This window comes from Papio anubis, chromosome 9 (genome assembly GCF_008728515.1).
Source record: "Papio anubis isolate 15944 chromosome 9, Panubis1.0, whole genome shotgun sequence".
Classification (NCBI taxonomy): Eukaryota; Metazoa; Chordata; class Mammalia; order Primates; family Cercopithecidae; genus Papio; species Papio anubis.
Genome location: NC_044984.1, coordinates 98,046,634 through 98,063,396, shown reverse-complemented (window position 1 = coordinate 98,063,396; position 16,763 = coordinate 98,046,634). Strand labels below are relative to the sequence as shown.

The window sequence follows — 16,763 nt, the reverse complement described above, 5'->3', positions numbered from 1 at the left end:
CTAATATGGTAACTGAAAGTTGCAGGGTAGCTTACAACCCCATTTCTCAATATTCTTTTTTTCCTATGTCATACCTTTGTTTAACTGGGTAGAAGAAAATAAAAATGTCACCATGCTTTTTATATTCTTTTCCATTTTTTCCCTAGGGCCTTCCCTACCTCATCTTTTTAGGATGCAATAATACAAATAGGAGAGTGGAAAAGTGATATGTAATCACATGCCTCTCCTCCAGCTCTTGGTTATGTCCCATCTGGTTGTACAGACTTCACGGTGCCAGGGGGCTTAAGCTCAAGTGCCTTTTTTTTTTTAAGAAAGAGTCTCACTCTGTTGCCCAGGCTGGAGTGCAGTGGCTTGAACACAGCTCATTGCAGTCTTGACCTCCTGGGCTCAAGTGATCCTCCCACCTCAGCCTCCCTAGTAGCTGGGACCACACAGGTGCACACTCCCTTTTTTTTTCTTTTAATGGTAGAGAGAGGATCTCATTTTGTTGCCCAGACTGGTCTTGAACTCCTGGGCTCAAGCAATCCTCCTATCTCAGTCTCCCAACATGCTAGGATTATAGGCATGAGCCACAGCACCTGGCCTCAAGTGTCTTTTGAGATGTTTCCATAAACAAGAAAGATAATATGTGTGACCACACTTGATAAAGGGCCCGTTGCAGAATACAGGTTGGGTAAATGGAAACTGAGTCTCATTGAATCAATAGAGTCTCTAAATGGTTTTAAAATAACAGTTATGAGGCACAGTACCAGTTACTTTCATATAAGGCTAAGGATTTTTCTATTTTCTTAAAAAAAAAAAAAAAAAAAAAAAAAATTGCTGTATAGGAAGATAAATAGCCAAGCAAAAAGAGATGCTGCATGCACAGGAGAATGGCATCTTGTACCTTGTTGATGATGTGGATCACTCCGTTTGTGGCTGCATTGTCCCCATCGACAATGGAGGCCCCCTCAATTGTGATATTCTGTAAATGCAAACCACAGTGGGAAGGTGAGTCTTTATAGAGCACACCCTGGGGTTGAGATGATCTCTGGGGTTTCTGCTTTTTGAGCAGCAGTGACCTTCATACTTTCAGGCCATGACCCACAGTAAGAAATACCTTTAACTCGTTGTCCCATAGGTCTCTTTCTGAGAGAGAGAGAGAGTACCTTCTCCTATGTGGGAGGTACTCTGATCATCTAGTCTATTCTACTCTATGCTATTTCATTTACAAAAGTGCCGTCTGAGGCTCGTTAAAGTTACCCAGTGGTTTGACCCTAGACACAGAGTTGTGGGTTGAGCTGTGTCCTCCCTGCCCCCACAATCTGTATGCTGAAGTCCTAACCCCTAGTACCTCAGATGGTGACCTTATTTACAGACAGGGTCTTCACAGAGATGATCAAGTTAAAGTGAGGTCCTTAGGGTGGGCCCTAATTCAATCTGACTGGTGTGCTCACAAGCAGCAGGAATTTGTACAGAGACAGCTACACTCAGAGACAGAGATGTGAACATGAAGATGCCATCTACAACCCAAGAAGAGAGGCCAAAGACAGCCCCTTCCCTCACAGCCTTAGAAGGAACCAATCCTGGATCTTGGACTTCTGGCCTCCAGAACTGTGAGAAAATAAATGTGAGTTGTTTAAGCCTCCCAGTCTGTGCTACTTTGTTATGGTAGAGTTGGCAAACTAATACAGATAGTAATTGACTTTCCTGATCAGAATCCAACTACTTTTGAAGACTATGAATTGCATAAGGAATGGGGCAAAGTAAAACACAACCCACCCACCGACCCAGACCCAGCCAGCCACCAATCAACACCAACTGGGCTCTACTCTTTCTGGTTTCCTCCCCTTTTCTCCTCGGTTGAAATCCCTGCTGGGAATCCTGGTCTTGTCTCACCCTGAGCAACTCCCAAGTCACATCTGCAGAGGACCTGAAGAAAACCCTCCTGGCAGGAGATATTTATGTAGGACATAGGAATTTACTCATTACAAATGTGTCTTTAATGGTTAGCCCCTCTAGGTCAGGGGCCTTGATTGATTTACCTCTGAATCTGGAGGGCCTGGGATATGCCTGCCCAGATGGGTATTAATTAATGCTTGCTAAGAGAATCAATGATTTAAAACACCAATAAATTAGCATGACTGTAGGAATCACCTTACAATGCTTTTGTATATCAAAACATCATATCGTACACTTCAAATATATACAATTTTAATTAAAAACCTGATGGAAAATAACTTCAATGTCACCAGAATTATAACATATTAAAAAGCTACAGACCACTGTTTTCTGCTTTCTAAAAGAAAATATCTGATGAGCCACATATATGTAGGTATTACTAGGCATAGATCTTTTTCACAGTGCTCACACTGATGAGTGGGAGGGTAGAAATGTTTTAGGGCGATAATTCTCAAACATCTTTGACTGTGGCCCATGGTTCATGGATGTAGCAGTTCTCACTTTGCAGTGGAATCTTCATTCTCATCTTGTGCAATTTACAGAAAGAGCTCTGAAACACCGCCCGTGCAGCAGGGCGGCCAGACTCCCTCACAGAATTCTGAATCTGAGTCTCTGACATACTGTAGAAAGTGCCACATGATAAACTTCTCTGGGGCTGGGCTCTTCCTTGGGCACTGCCCTATCTCCAGCACCTAGATCTGTGCCTGGTACATAGTAGTAGGTAATCAATAGTTGTTGATGGACTGACTCTAACTTAATATAAAATTTCATTTTTCTAATAAAGATTCAATTCTATGAAGATTGAGTATATACAGATTCAACTCTATAAAGATTCACTTTCATTTCTCTATATAGAGTCAGTTGCTAATAACCAGATCCTAATCAACTGTACATCAAAAGAAAAATTGTGGAATTGCACATCCTTTACCCTTTCTGGGTCAGTCTGTGGTCTGTTGTGAGACTTGTGGCCAATCAGTGGGCAGAAGGCCACATTTTAGAGGATCACTGCTATAGGGTAACGTGTGTGTGTGTATTGATATATGATGATAATTATTGCAGCTGGGTGATGCCCACACGAGGGATTCTGTTCTCTGTAGTTTTGTGCATGTTTGGAAGTTCCCATACCATGAAAATTTAAAAAGTACAACATAAACAAAGTTGTTATGTTTCAAGTAAACAGACAAATTCCAGAGCTCTTACCCCATCCACCTTTGCCAAGTGAAGGAAGTTGCCCTGCAAAGATGTTGCCAACATGTCAGAAGAAGACAGGGTCTGCAGATCTGCCACTCTGTATGTGCCTAGTAGTATATGGTATCTGAAACAACAGTCCACAAAGGCTATAATTCAATATAAATGCATGGGGCTGTATCATTGAGTAGTTAAGAGAATAGGCTCTGGAGTCAGATTGCCATAGTCCAAATTCAAGTTCCCCCTGCAGTTATCAGCCTTGGCTTGAGTTGGTTACTTAACCACGCTGTGCCTTGGTTTCCACATCTGTAAAGTGGCAATCATTACAATATCTATCATAGGGTTGTTGAGAGAATTAACTGGGTTATATGTAAAGCAGTAGAACAGTGCTTGGCAGAGTTGGCTGTCAGCAATTGTTGACTATTACTATCCTGGGGTGGGAGGAAAGGGGAATCCTAGAACATGTTCAGCTGCATGAATTTGAAGGACCATGTGGTTTGCCTATATTGAACTTCAAAGACATGTTTACACAAATGCCATTCAGATACAGTGTAAAATAAAATAAGTAACACCTACTTTATTAGGGCTGGAATATTGCTCTGTGACAACCAGAAGCTTTTCTCATCCTGGTCCATGTCCTCAGTAGCTTGTTGGGAAGGCACGAGGACAGTGAGGTTTGAGGTGGCTGACAGTGTGGGTTGTAGAGAAGCATTCTGAACCACAGAAGGAAAATAAAGTGACCTGCTTATGTTAGGGGACAAACAGGGCTGACTGAATTGCTTGGAAGAGATGACAATTTCCCATAAGAGACTGGAAGGGTCCTAGGGTCTCGTTTCCCAAATCCACCCCACCCACTGGCTGATGTCTCATTTTCCCTTGTGAGACTCATTTAATTCAATGTATGAGTTCTTATCAAAGCAAATCTGCCCAATCAGGTCACACTTTCAGTCATTGTAAGTCCTTTACTCTTTAGTCTAAATGAAGAGCCAAGAAAAAGCCTTGCTAGGTTCTTGTATGTGTGTATATGTGTGTGTGCAGAGAACCTCGAGCAATTTTTTATTTTATTTTATTTTTTTTTGGAGATGGAGTCTCTGTCTCCCAGGCTGTAGTGCAGTGGCATGATCTTGGCTCACTGCAACCTCCACCTTCCAGGTTCAAGCAATTCTCCTATCTCTGTCTCCTGAGTACCTGAAATTACAGGCACATGCCACCATGCCTGGCTAATTTTTATACTTTTAGTAGAGACGGGGTTTTACGATGTTGGCCAAGCTGGTCTCGAACTCCTAACCTCAGCTGATCCACCCGCCTCGGCCTCCCAAAGTGCTGGGATTACAGGCGTGAGCCACTGTGCCCAGCCACCTCGAGCATTCTTGGACATCTTTGGAGTAAGGATGGTGGGGAGATTGCAGGAACGGTTTCAGCATGGGAGAAACTAGAGGGCTGAAATGAAACCTTACATAAATTTCATTCTTGCCTAGAGAGTCAGTTTTTGGTAGAAGCAGTGGCATGTTTAACAATTGGATCTCTAGGAAAAAAAGAGAGGAAAAAAAAAACACCTGGCTTGTAGTATTTACTGATTTCTATGGTGTAAATACTCCCACACCAGGACTGATTTCAAGATACCAAAATAACTGCACAAAAAGTGGCGTTAGGAAGAATGTGCACAATCAGTTCTTGTGAGCTAGTGTGAACAGGGTCCAGCACACTACTGGGCCAGCTCATGCTTTGAGGTAAGACCAGGAATGACGAGTCTATGTGAAAGTCAGCATGCCCAAGAGAGCACGCTCGGTCTCTTCTCTCACCTATGCTGAGATGGGGGGGAGTTCAGAGAGGTGCCATACGGAAGCAACAGGAAGCTGTCCTGGACTGGGTGCTGACCAGACATGGACTATTTGGCATGTGTCTATTTGAAGGTGATAAACCATTTGTTGCAATGGCTGGCTGGGCTGGCCACCTTGGTCCATTCAGCCAAAGAGGACAGAGATTGAGACAATGGCATAGCGTGGGGATTGGATTCTTTATTATTGTACTTCTCAAGGGTAAGGGAAAAGCTTTTCTTGGCATTTTGAGCTGAGAGTTAAGCACATGTGAAGTATGTCAGATTGCAGCTATAAATCCCAAATCTAACTTGGTGAAGTACAATGATGAATCATGTTAACTTACAAAAAAGATCCCTGTGATGAATGAAGCCCCCTTCTGCCCCCGCCACACTGATGCTTAGAGCAAACCTCTGATCAATCACATCAGAGTCTTCAGGGGTGGGACCTATGCAAGAATATTTTTAAAAAATGTGTTCCATGTGGTTCCATAGTGCAGCCAGGGTTGAGAAACACTGCTCAACACAATCGCCTACCCTCCTGACCAGCTGCATTTTCGGTTTTCTATTGTATGCATTCCAAGTTTCTAAAATATATACATTCCCAATCCTAAGTCCCAATGAATGTACTCACATTTATCCACTGGTTAAATATAGCTGCTTCGGAGAGAAACGACAATTCCTTATTCATATCGTGCAAGCGAGGGAGGGAGAGATGGGAGAGAACAGAGAAAGAACAATGAGAAGTGCAATCACAGTGTATTTCTGGGTCACCTGTGCTCAGGCTTCCTGGGGCTGGGCTTGTTTTCCTGGCCTGCCTCCCTGATGCTGACATGAATGGGTGCTCCAGCTAGCTGCATTTCCATGTTGACAGAGTCACACATTTCTTTCACACCAAGGTGGCTTGATTATTCTCTATAGAAGTAATTCCAAGAACTTTGAATGAGGCAACAACTCAAGCTTCTTCCAAATCAGAATTTAGGCTGTAAGAACACGGCTACCTAGACCCTAAGAGGAGGTCACAGAGCTCAGCAAATAGCCCCTAGAGCTATTTGTTTCAGAGCCATTGTTGAGTAGTGGCTCAGAACAATGGAAGCAAACCATGTGGGTTTTCACGTTGGTTCTGCCATTTCCTAGCTCCTTAGCCAGTTACCTAAAGGACCTCAATTTTCTCATCTGTAAAATGGGAATAATAAAAGCTCCAACTCACAGTTTGATATGAGAAATAGGAGTTGTTTTTAAAGTGATTAGAGCCTGGCATGCAGTAATTTCAGTAAGTTTTAGCCCCTATTATCTTTAATTTAACCATATGGCTCTCTCTATATATAGAGCCACTGCAATTGGAACTGGGGTAGGGTGAAGGGAGGCCATAAGATATGAAAGGGGATGTAAGATATTGAAGGGAAAAGATGGCCCTGCTCCTCTACAACTTAGAGTTGTTTGGGGAAAGTTCAGCCTTGAAAAGATAACCAACATTGCTGGCAGAGCAGTGACATTTGAAGGTGTCAGAGTTTTTTTAAAAAAATGTCTGTAAACACAGAGTTATTAAAAAAGACTGGGTTTACTTCTTGGATCTGCCATTTACTGGCTGTGTGATCTTGGGCAAGTCACTTAACCTTTGAGAACTCAAGTGCTTTATCTGAAAACGAATATGATGAAGTCTTCTTCCAGGAATTGTGAAAATTAAGTGCATTAATTTATGTGAAAATATTTTTTAAACTATTAAACACCACAAAATGTCAATATCATGTTCCTATGCAAATTTACATGAAGACAGTAAGTCTCAGTGCTGACTCAATTCCATCTAGTAGTTGAGGTTATTAAGTTAATAAGCACATGTTAAAAAGTAAGAAAGTGAATAAACACAAGAGCAGAGATGCCTGAGTAATCCCTTAGAGGGGACATTTTACGGGAGAGGAGGGCTGAGGTGCACCTGATCTGCTGGTGGGAAGGCCAGAGTTGGGGAGGAGAGAGAGAAACGTGGCAGGCCTGGAGCTGGGGAGGCGGCGACTAAACTGGAGGGGAAAGCTGTTTAGAAGAAAAACAAGTGGGCTGGGCATGGTGGCTCAGGCCTCTCATTCCAGCACTTTCAGAGACCGAGGTATGTGAATCACATGGCGTGACCCTGTCTCTGTAAAAAATACAAAAATGAGCTGAATGTGGTGACGCATTCTTGTAGTCCCAGCTACTTGGGAGGCTGAGACAGGAGGATCACCTGAACCTGGGGAGGTCAAGGCTGCAGTGAACCATGATCATGCCACTGTACTCCAGCCTGGGCAACACAGTGAGATCTTGTCTCAAGAAAAGAAACCAAAAGCAAGAGTGAAGTCTGTGTGGAGATGCCTGGAGATCCAAGCTGCAGACTTAATTTTGCTTTTTGTGGGAGGAGAGGGACATCGTGAAAGCAGGATTTTAGAGTTTTAGGAAACAGAGTCTGTGGCCAGTGCAGAGAAAATGTTGTGATTTAACGTGCCATGGTCTGGGTATCAGGAGACAGCTCCTTGGCCTGACTCGGTGAGTAGAAGGCACAGTCGACAGTGAGAGGGGAAGGGTGGCAAGGGCCTCCCAAGGGCAAGGTTCTTAGGGTGAGACTCTTAGTGCAGGCTGCGGGTCCTGGGAATTGTTAGGCTTGTGATTTCGGCAGATAGGAGGGGCAGGAACTCAACTGCAGGGAGTTGCATAAAAAGTAAGTGATGAGGAAATTTGTCAATTGACTATTTCTCATTTTGACAAACATTTATAAGCAATGGGACTGATGTAGGAAACAAGACAAAGATCATCTCTCAAGAGTTTATGGTTATAGAGGGACAAATATCACAAGTTCTCACTCATATGCAAGAGCTAAAAGCTTGGCTCTCATGAAGACAGAGAGTGGATTGGTGGCTACCAGAAACCAGGAAGGGAAGGGGGAAGGAGGGGATGCAAGGAAAATAAAGAATATGAATGTATTTACTACCGCTGAACTATATACATAAAAATGGTAAAGATGGTAAATTATATACGTATATTTTACCTCAACAAATTAAAAAAAAGTTCCTGGTCAAAATAGAAAAATGTAGGAGCAATGCTGATTTAGTGTGGCTCATGCTGTACAGATAGAATGTTCTACACTGGTGGTTATTTGTGCTCTGCAGTTGACAGCTATCAGAGCTATCACCTGGATTCCTCACTCTGGAGCTGAAGGGTGTTGGGCAAGTTTTGCTAAGCCTCTCAGTTTACCTGCCTGTAAAATGGGCATAACAGTAGCAGAGGGTTGTTGTGAGATTTAAATGGGGTGCTGCTGCATGGTAAGGACTGAGCAAGATGCTTGACATACAGAAGCGTGTACACACACACGGCAGGGGTAAGCAAAGGTTAGCCCAGACAGGAGAGCCCAGTGAACACAGCAGAGGCCAGTTAGTTGCTCCTTTGGGAAGTCTGACAATGGAAACAGAGTATCAAGAAAGAGAAGTAAGAACTGCTTGCTACACAGAAGCTGCCAATTAGAAGCCAGCTGCCTTCAGCCTGTAGAAAACATGTGACCCAGAGAGCACATATGTCATTTGCCAGAAACAGCTTGCTTCATGTAAAATCTCCTGCAGCAAAAGATATGTCAATAGATCACTTTAAAAACACCTTAGCTACGAGGTTTAAGGGTTGTCTTTATCATTGAGTTCATCATAGATGACTTACCACTGCTGCATTTCCATAGCACAGAAAACCATCTCCTTCATAGCCCTCTTGACAAACACAGCTCCAGATACCAGAAGAAGTAGACTGACAGTTTGCCTGAGAAAACCAAGATGAAAGAAATGGTTACCCCAACAAAAACGTTAGACCTGAGTTACATCTATGAGACAACAGGCTCCATCTAAGGTCAGAACTGCAAATTAGGGGCTGAAAGATGGTAGAAGTAACCCATAAACCCTTTAGTGTTGCAATGAAAGTCTCCTGTCTGCATGTTTGATGCAGCTATTAATTACAATTAAAAAATTATTTATTCTCATCCCTGCCAGATTTAGCAAATAAAAAAATACAGGATGCACAGTTAAATGAGAGTTTCAAACAAATGATAAGTTTGAGTATATGTTTGTCCCATGCAATATTTGGGGCATACTTGTGCTGAAAGATTTTTCAACACATACTTGTGTATCTGAAATTCACAGTCAACTGGGTATCCTGCATTTTATCTGGCAACCCTATATTGGTTCTTCCAAGTTTTGGAATGGAATGAAACTTGCAGTAGCTACTCACATCTGGAATGTCAGGGCTTGGTTGGGCTTTAAATCAAGCAGGAGTGTTAGAGTTCCTTCAGTTTTGCAAAATGCTCATGAGATTCTTGGGTAACAGACACCTTGGGGGCATCTCCCTCCTTAGTTTTCTTCCAGCAGAATTAGTCCCCCATGCCCCACCCTGCACACATACTAGGGGTGGGCCCTGGCAGCTACGTTCATAACAATCCTACTTCTTGGCCACAGTTGACTGACTCATATGTGGATACCTGGGCCCAGTTGGGCCAGTTAGATCCTCCTCTATTATTTTGAATTGGGACATGGGGTGCTGATAAATTGGAGGGCATCATTGATGGTGGGGACACCATTTACCTCAAGATGTACACAGAAGTACAAGTTTGGGAAGAGAGAGGCAGAGAGAAAGAAAATGCACAGAGGGAAGTCAAATGAGAGGCCACATCGTCTCAGAGGATTGGGGAAAGAAACTGCTTAGATTCTGGTGATCCTGCTCTCTTCATATGTCCTGGTTCTGGGCTCTTGGGAAGCCTAGCCATACTTCCTGCCTCTGGATTCCCAGAGCTACCCTGGGGGTCCTCCCAACAAATTTGTTTTCTGCATGGACTCTGTTACTTGGAACTCCAAACACTGATTAAGGCATCAGACTTCATTGGTTCCTATGCTCGGTGCTTAGTGATGTTCTTTTGAAAGCATAACCACCCCCAGCCCTAATACCTTTGCCTGATCTTTCAAAGTTGAAGAACAAGGCACTGTGTACCCTTGAATGGGCATTTTCACCGATAACTTAAGTAAAACTCTGTTGTGACATTCGAAATGGAAGTCCGGTTACCTCTTAAAGTATCCTTTAAACTGTTGGTTTAGAGGTGCCAGGTTTAGCAAATAAAAATACTGAATGACTTGTTAAATTTCAATTTTAGGTGAAAAATGAATAATTTTAGTATAAGTTTATCCCATGCCATATTTGGGACTTACTTGAGTTTAAAGATTATTTGTTACTTACTTCAAATTTAAATTTAACCATAACTTCTGTATTTTACCTGGAAGTCATATGCTGATTCTTCCAAGCTTTGGAATGAAGTAGAAGTTGCAATAACTACTCACATTCTGCTTAGAGATTCCCTTTTGGGGGTAAGAGATTTTGTTCATTACTAGGCCAGACAGGAAATAATCTTTCTTTCTCAAGCATTTTTTTTTTTTTTTTTTTTTTAAGGAAAACCAAGGTTAAATAACTCACCAACGGATGACATTTCCTGGTCTGTTCCAAGCATGAAGTTACTGGTTCACAGTCAATCCCATTTCCTCGAAATCCTTTCTTGCACTCGCACTCATTCTATAATTTTAAGAACAGAGTCAAGGGGATGATGATGATGATGATGATGATTATTATTATTAGAGACAGAGTCTCGCTCTGTGGCCCAGGCTGGAGTGCAGTGGCGCCATCCGGGCTCACTGCAAGCTCCGCCTCCCGGGTTCACACCATTCTCCTGCCTCAGCCTCCCGAGTAGCTGGGACAACAGGCGCCCGCCACCTCGCCCAGCTGATTTTTTGTATTTTTAGTAGAGATGGGGTTTCACCGTGTTAGCCAGGATGGTCTCCATCTCCTGACCTCGTAATCCGCCTGCCTCGGCCTCCCAAAATGCTGGGATTACAGGCGTGAGCCACCGCGCCCAGCCTCTTCCTGAATTCTTTTCTCCAGAGGGGCCTATGGAGATCGTCTCAGAGAGAACTTGGGCCCTACAAAGCATCACGCTGGATGGCCTTTCTACCTAATGAGAAAGGTCAAGCAAGCTATGGGGTATCCACTTGGTGGAGATGCATACATGAGGCCATTGCTAGCTTGTAAGGCACTTTGTTCAATTTAGAAACATTTGGCTCCAGCACGGTTTATCTTTTTAAAGCAGCATTCCTGGTAATTAAGGTTTGTGCCTATCTGGAAAGTCTAAAAGTTTCCAAGCCAACTAGTCCCAGCTGAGGGCAATCCTTGACATAAGAGAAGTCCTGATCCTCCCCCAGCCTGATTTCTGTAATTGTGCACAAGGGCTGATGGGAGTGTCAGGAAAGAGGATGGATGTGGACACACTCAATCTGAGTCAATGAAAGAGAACAAATCCTGGGTATTTGGTCCATTCTGTTTCTTATAGAACACCACAAAGAGAACCCCCCTCCTTTCCCATCTTCCCATCAGGATGTTTTTCAAGTTTGTCTGCAGGAAGGAAGACAGAGCAGAGAGGAGACAGATATTATAATAGGTTGAACTGTGTCCTCTTATTCCCAGATTCATTTGTTGAAGTCCTGACCTCCAGTACCTCAGAATATGACCTTCTTTGGAAATAGGGTTGTTGTGATATAATTAGTTAAGATGAGGTCATACTGGAGTAGGGTGCCATGGAGTAGGGTGGGCCCTGAATCCAGTAAGACCAGTATCCTTATATTAAAAAAAAGGGGGCTTTGGGAGGCTGAGGCGAGTGGATCATGAGGTGAAGACATCAAGACCACCCTGGCCAACGCGGTGAAACCCTGTCTCTACTAAAAATACAAAAATCAGCTGGGCGTGGCGATGCGCACCTGTAGTCCCAGCTACCTGGGAGGCTGAGGCAGGAGAATCGCTGAACCCGGCAGGCGGAGGTTGTAGTGAGCTGAGATCCTACCACTGCACCCCAGCCTGGGTGACAGAGCGAGACTCTGTCTCAAAATAAATAAATAATAAAATAAAAGTTGGAGGGGGTGGAATTTGGAGACAGAAAGACACACAGGGAGAACAGCATCTGAACACGAAGGTAGAGAACAGGGTGATGTGTCCACAAGCCAAGCAACACCAAGGATTTTCAGCAAAGCACCTGAAATTAGGAGAGAGAAATGGAACAGCTTCTCCTTCACATCTGTCAGATGGAACCAACCCTGAGGACACCTTGATCTCAGACCTCCAGCCTCTACAGCTGTGAAACAACACATTTTTGTTGTTCTATGCCACCCAGTTTGTGGCACTTTGTATGGCAGCCCCAGAAAGCTAATACAGACACCAAGGCATTTTGTTCCCTTTTCTCAAGTGCAATCTGCCAACTCAAGTGCGTCAAAAATGAATGCAATCATTTACCGAGTGCTTGGCAAGACATAAGACTGCAGTGAGCTTTTTCACAGTTAAGACTCCTGCAGCCACATTTTAAGCGAATTTTCTCCAGACCCATGAGCAGGTTCTGCTGTCAGAGAAATCAGAAGGATAAATAGGAAAGCAGCCCTCAAATGCTGTGGAACAACCAGACCATGGGACTTACCCTATGTGACTTTTACAACATTTATCACTTTAGCGTTATACATAGGTTTGTCTGTCGCCTCGCACAAGATCTCATTTCTTCAAGTCTGGCTGAGGGCCCTGGCCACGGGAATCTCTTATCCTCACCACTGAGCTTAGTAGCTGAGTGGGTGTAAGCACTTGAGAAGTGTTGGATGAACCAGCAAATGAATAGATATGGGAACATCTGTTTTATTTTGTCTGGCCAGCATCTGTTCTCTCTCTTCCTGGAAACTGCACACCATTTGGCTCTGAGGACACCATCACTCCCCCTCTCCCAGTCCACATGATAAAATGTGGCTGGTTCCTCCACCCCAGGGTGGGGTGCAGGGCCTTGGCCTGTGCTTATCACTGCATCTTCCACCCTGGGCCTCCCCTGGCCGGATTTCTGTAATTGGGCGCAAGGGCTGATGCGAGTGGTAGGAAATGAGGATGGGTGTGGATGCACTCCATCTGAGTCAATGAAAGAATGAATCTTGGGTTTTTGGAGGAAGTTACCAGAAAACGTACTCCATTCTGCTTAACTAAGTATTCCGATGGTATAAGTTGGAGTGGCTGGAGGTCATCCCTCACCCCAGGAACGTGGGAAGAAGCTGAGCCAACAAACAGACCCTTTTGCTGCCTTCTGAGCCCTGAATCATGTTGTGCCTGCAGCCAGATCCATATATGGACTTTAGAGTCACGTGGGCCAAAACATTCCCTTTTTAAACCAGCTTTTTCTTCTTAAGAATTGAAGTAAATACATGTATGAGAAAATGTATCATTTTAACCATTTAAAAATGTATAGTTAAGTATATTCACATTTGTATACTTGTATGCTAAATATATTCACATTTGTGTACAACCATCATCACCATCCTTCTCCAAACTTGTTTTCGTCTTCCCAAACTGAAAGTCCATACCCGTTACACAATAACTCCTCATTCCTCTCCCCACTCTAGCTCCTGGCAGCCACTATTCTACTTTCTGTCTCTATGAATCTGACTACTCTAGGAACCTCAGAGCAGTGGAAGCACATAGTATTTGTCCTTCTGTCTCTGGCTTATTTCACTTAGCAACACATCTTCAAGGTTCACCCATGTTGCAGCATGTGTCAGCATTTTCTTCCTTTTTAAGGCTGATTGCTCTTCCATTGTATACATATACCACGTTTTGATTATCCATTAATCTGGCAATGGCCATTGGGTTGTGTTCATCTTTTGACTACTGTGAATAATGCTGCTATGAATACGGGTGCTCAAATATCTGCTTGAGTCCCTGCATTCGATTCTTTTGGGTATATACCCAGAAGTGGAATTGCTGGAGCATATGGTCATTCTATTTTTAATTTTTGGGGGGAATTGCTGTGCTATTTTCCATGGCAGCTGTAGCATTTTACATTTCCACAAGTAGTCCACAATTGAGTTTTCTGTTATAACCGAAAGATTTCTCCCTGACACAGATTATCTATCTCTGTCCCATTGCCAACTGTCACTCCCTGAGAAGCACCTTCTGTGGTCTATTGAAATAATTAACCCCAGCTGTAAATAGACAAACGTCAATGTCGAGGCTTTGCCTGGGTGTAGTACTTCCATCTCCCACCAGTTTTCAAGAGTGGGAGGTGGGCTAGGGTGAGATCATGCCATGCTCTTAGCCAAGCAGTTCAATTTTTTAACCCTTGCTCCTAAACATGTTGACCATCTTTTTTTTTTTTTTTTTTTTTTTTTTTTTGATAGAGTTTTGCTCTTGTTGCACAGGCTGGAGTGCAATGGTGCAATCTCAGTTCACTGCAACCTCCGCCTCCCAGGTTCAAGCGATTCTCCTGCCTCAGCCTCCCAAGTAGCTGGGATTACAGGCACGCGTCATGATGCCCGGCTAATTTTGTATTTTAGTAGAGGTGGGGTTTCTCCATGTTGGTCAGGCTGGTCTCGAACTCCTGACCTCAGGTGATCCACCTGCCTTGGCCTCCCAAAGTGCTGGGATTACAGGTGTAAGCCATAGTGCCTGGCCGATGTTGACCACCTTTTAACCCCCTGTGGGGGTCTCTTTGGAAAGAGTTCTGTACAGATCACTAACTTTGGTAGTTAGGAGCTCCCAGAGGATCTCCAACACTTCTGTCTCTGCACAAGTGTCCAGCCCTGCACTGGCCCACAGGAACGATGTTCCATCACTCATTTCTAGCAGAATGGAGAAGTGAGTGGGAATGATGCCTAAAGCCACAGAGCGAAGCCCTAAAAACTTCCTTCTTGGGTATTTTTAAATAGGGCAGATCTCCATTTGTCTGGGTAAATTCCCCCATGAAGGAAAGGGAAGGTAGGAGGTGGGCTTTACTATCTCATCAAGTTCCACTCAAGCTCCGTGTTTCTCTGATTATTCACTTGTGCACAGAAATGAGAGGTCCGAGAACCAAAAGGCTTGGGGTCAAGTGGGAGATATCATGGTGAGCAAGGTTAGGCTTTCCTCAGGCAGAGCCCTCATCATGGGAAGAAATACATTTCTCAAATAGCAGAAAATAATTTGTAGGTCTTTAAAAAAGTTCAGCCTAAAACATAAAAGTGAGAAACTGTATCAAGATTCAAAAGATAAGGGGGTTGATTTCAAATCCCAGTTCCCATCTTCCATGTGTTCTGACCTCCTTAGCCTTGTATTCTAAACACACCTGTGGGTCCTACCTGTGGAAAGGGGTGGAAGCAGGTGGGCATGGGTGGGGGGAGGGAGCCTTATCAGTCGCCTGTTTTTTCATTGCCACAATCCTAGTTTAGTTGGTAGCCCCTCCCCTGGAGCTGATTAATTTTTAAGCAGTAGCCTTCTCTGCCTTGTTCTCCATTAAATGACAATGAGTGAAAGTGATCAATATGCTACAGAGCTATAGAAATATAAGGTTGGTCCAGGATGGTGACTAAGAGGGCAGCCCTGGAGTCACACTGGGTGCAAATCTTGCACTATTATTTATTTTCTATGATTTATGCAACTAGCTTCTCATTGCCTCAATTTCCTTTTCTATAAGATGAGATAATAATACCTCATCATAGGTTTGTTGTGGCAATGAACCCATGTTCACTGCCACGAATGATTGAAAAAAGCTGCAGTAAGTTCTAGCCAAAGTATTTCTGTCCTGAGGGGAAAGAAAAGTCACTGCATGATTCCTGCTTTCTCTTTGCTCCCATGACATCCAACCTACCTGCCCGGGACCCACGTACAAACAGGTTGCGTTGTCGTGGCAGCCTCCTGCACTGGGCAGCAGGCAGTTGTTGATCTCCAAGCAGTCTCTCCCATTCCCTGTCCAGCCCTGCTGACACACGCAGGTGTGGGTGCCCGTGCCAGTTTTGATGCATTCTGCCTGCAGGAGGAAAAGAAAAAGCAAAACCTCTGAATCCTCAGCCCAGCCACATGATTCCAAAAGTAAGAGACAGTTTCCAGACATATGTTCCAGAAACACATATTTGCATTGAGTGAGGTGGAAATGCTTAATTTACATTGAGATTCATGAAAAGATTAGGTAATTTAAAGAACAAAATTGCTTGGAGCTGGCCAGCTTATGGCCACTAACATCACTGTGTTAGTTATTAAGCCAGGGACTGTTTATATTGTTTTGCAGGTGTAAACCATCATAAGTATTGTTATCTCTATTTTATAGCTAAGGAAACAGGTGTTGCCCAAGGTCATGCAGCTATAAAAAGGCATGAACCCAGGTCTGTATAATGTGGGAACCCAAGCTCCACGATATCAGCTCCCGGGCCTCTCAGGAGGAGCCTTGCCAGGAGGCTGGAGGACAGAATGAGAAGGAGAGAGGGGTACAAGATACGGTGTTGAGATGAGGCTGAGGGGGATGGGGTTGGGATGGGGCTTGTTCAAAGGGAATCAAAGCAATCTGTAGGCTGGGGTCAGGTGGTTTCATCTAGATTTTATCCTCAGAGCTAGAGGAAATTACGGAAGGGGCTTAAATCTGGGAAAAACATGATCTGATTCACTTCAGGCCACTCTGGCTGTGAGTGGAGAATGCACTGTGGGTAGATAAGAGGAAGTAAAGAAACCAGTTACTAAACCATAGGTAAGGAATGAAGGTGACTAGGGTAGGGTAGGGTAGGGGTGGTGATAATTGAAGGGAATTAGTGAAAGCAATGGTAGGTTCTAGCTATACCCCTACCAACAACAGAACTTAGTCACTTGACTCTCCCAGATCCCAGTTTCCTAATCAGTGAAATGATCACTTGAGCCCAGGAGTTCCAGGCGGCAGTGAGCTATGATTACACCACTGTGCTCCAGCCTAGGTAACAGAGTGAGACCCTGTGTCAAAATAAAATAAAAATTCAAGGTTTAA

The 16,763-nt window shown here is 43.8% G+C and overlaps 1 protein-coding gene across 2 annotated transcripts in view; it reads right to left on the bottom strand.

Annotated features, from left to right (window-relative positions):
- The window catches only part of STAB2 (stabilin 2), a 168,207-nt gene that overhangs the window by 71,610 nt on the left and 79,834 nt on the right, over window positions 1-16,763 (bottom strand). For both annotated transcript variants that reach the window (XR_002515968.2, XM_017946151.3), the window contains exons 25-31: window positions 15,624-15,782; window positions 10,409-10,504; window positions 8,618-8,713; window positions 5,580-5,627; window positions 3,706-3,842; window positions 3,142-3,256; window positions 887-964 (exon numbers count right to left, since the gene is read on the bottom strand). Coding sequence is in view for 1 of the 2 variants with exons in the window: in XM_017946151.3 (XP_017801640.2) it covers window positions 887-964; window positions 3,142-3,256; window positions 3,706-3,842; window positions 5,580-5,627; window positions 8,618-8,713; window positions 10,409-10,504; window positions 15,624-15,782 (729 nt within the window). In the remaining variant the exon portion in view is untranslated. The remainder of the gene's footprint in view (window positions 1-886; window positions 965-3,141; window positions 3,257-3,705; window positions 3,843-5,579; window positions 5,628-8,617; window positions 8,714-10,408; window positions 10,505-15,623; window positions 15,783-16,763) is intronic.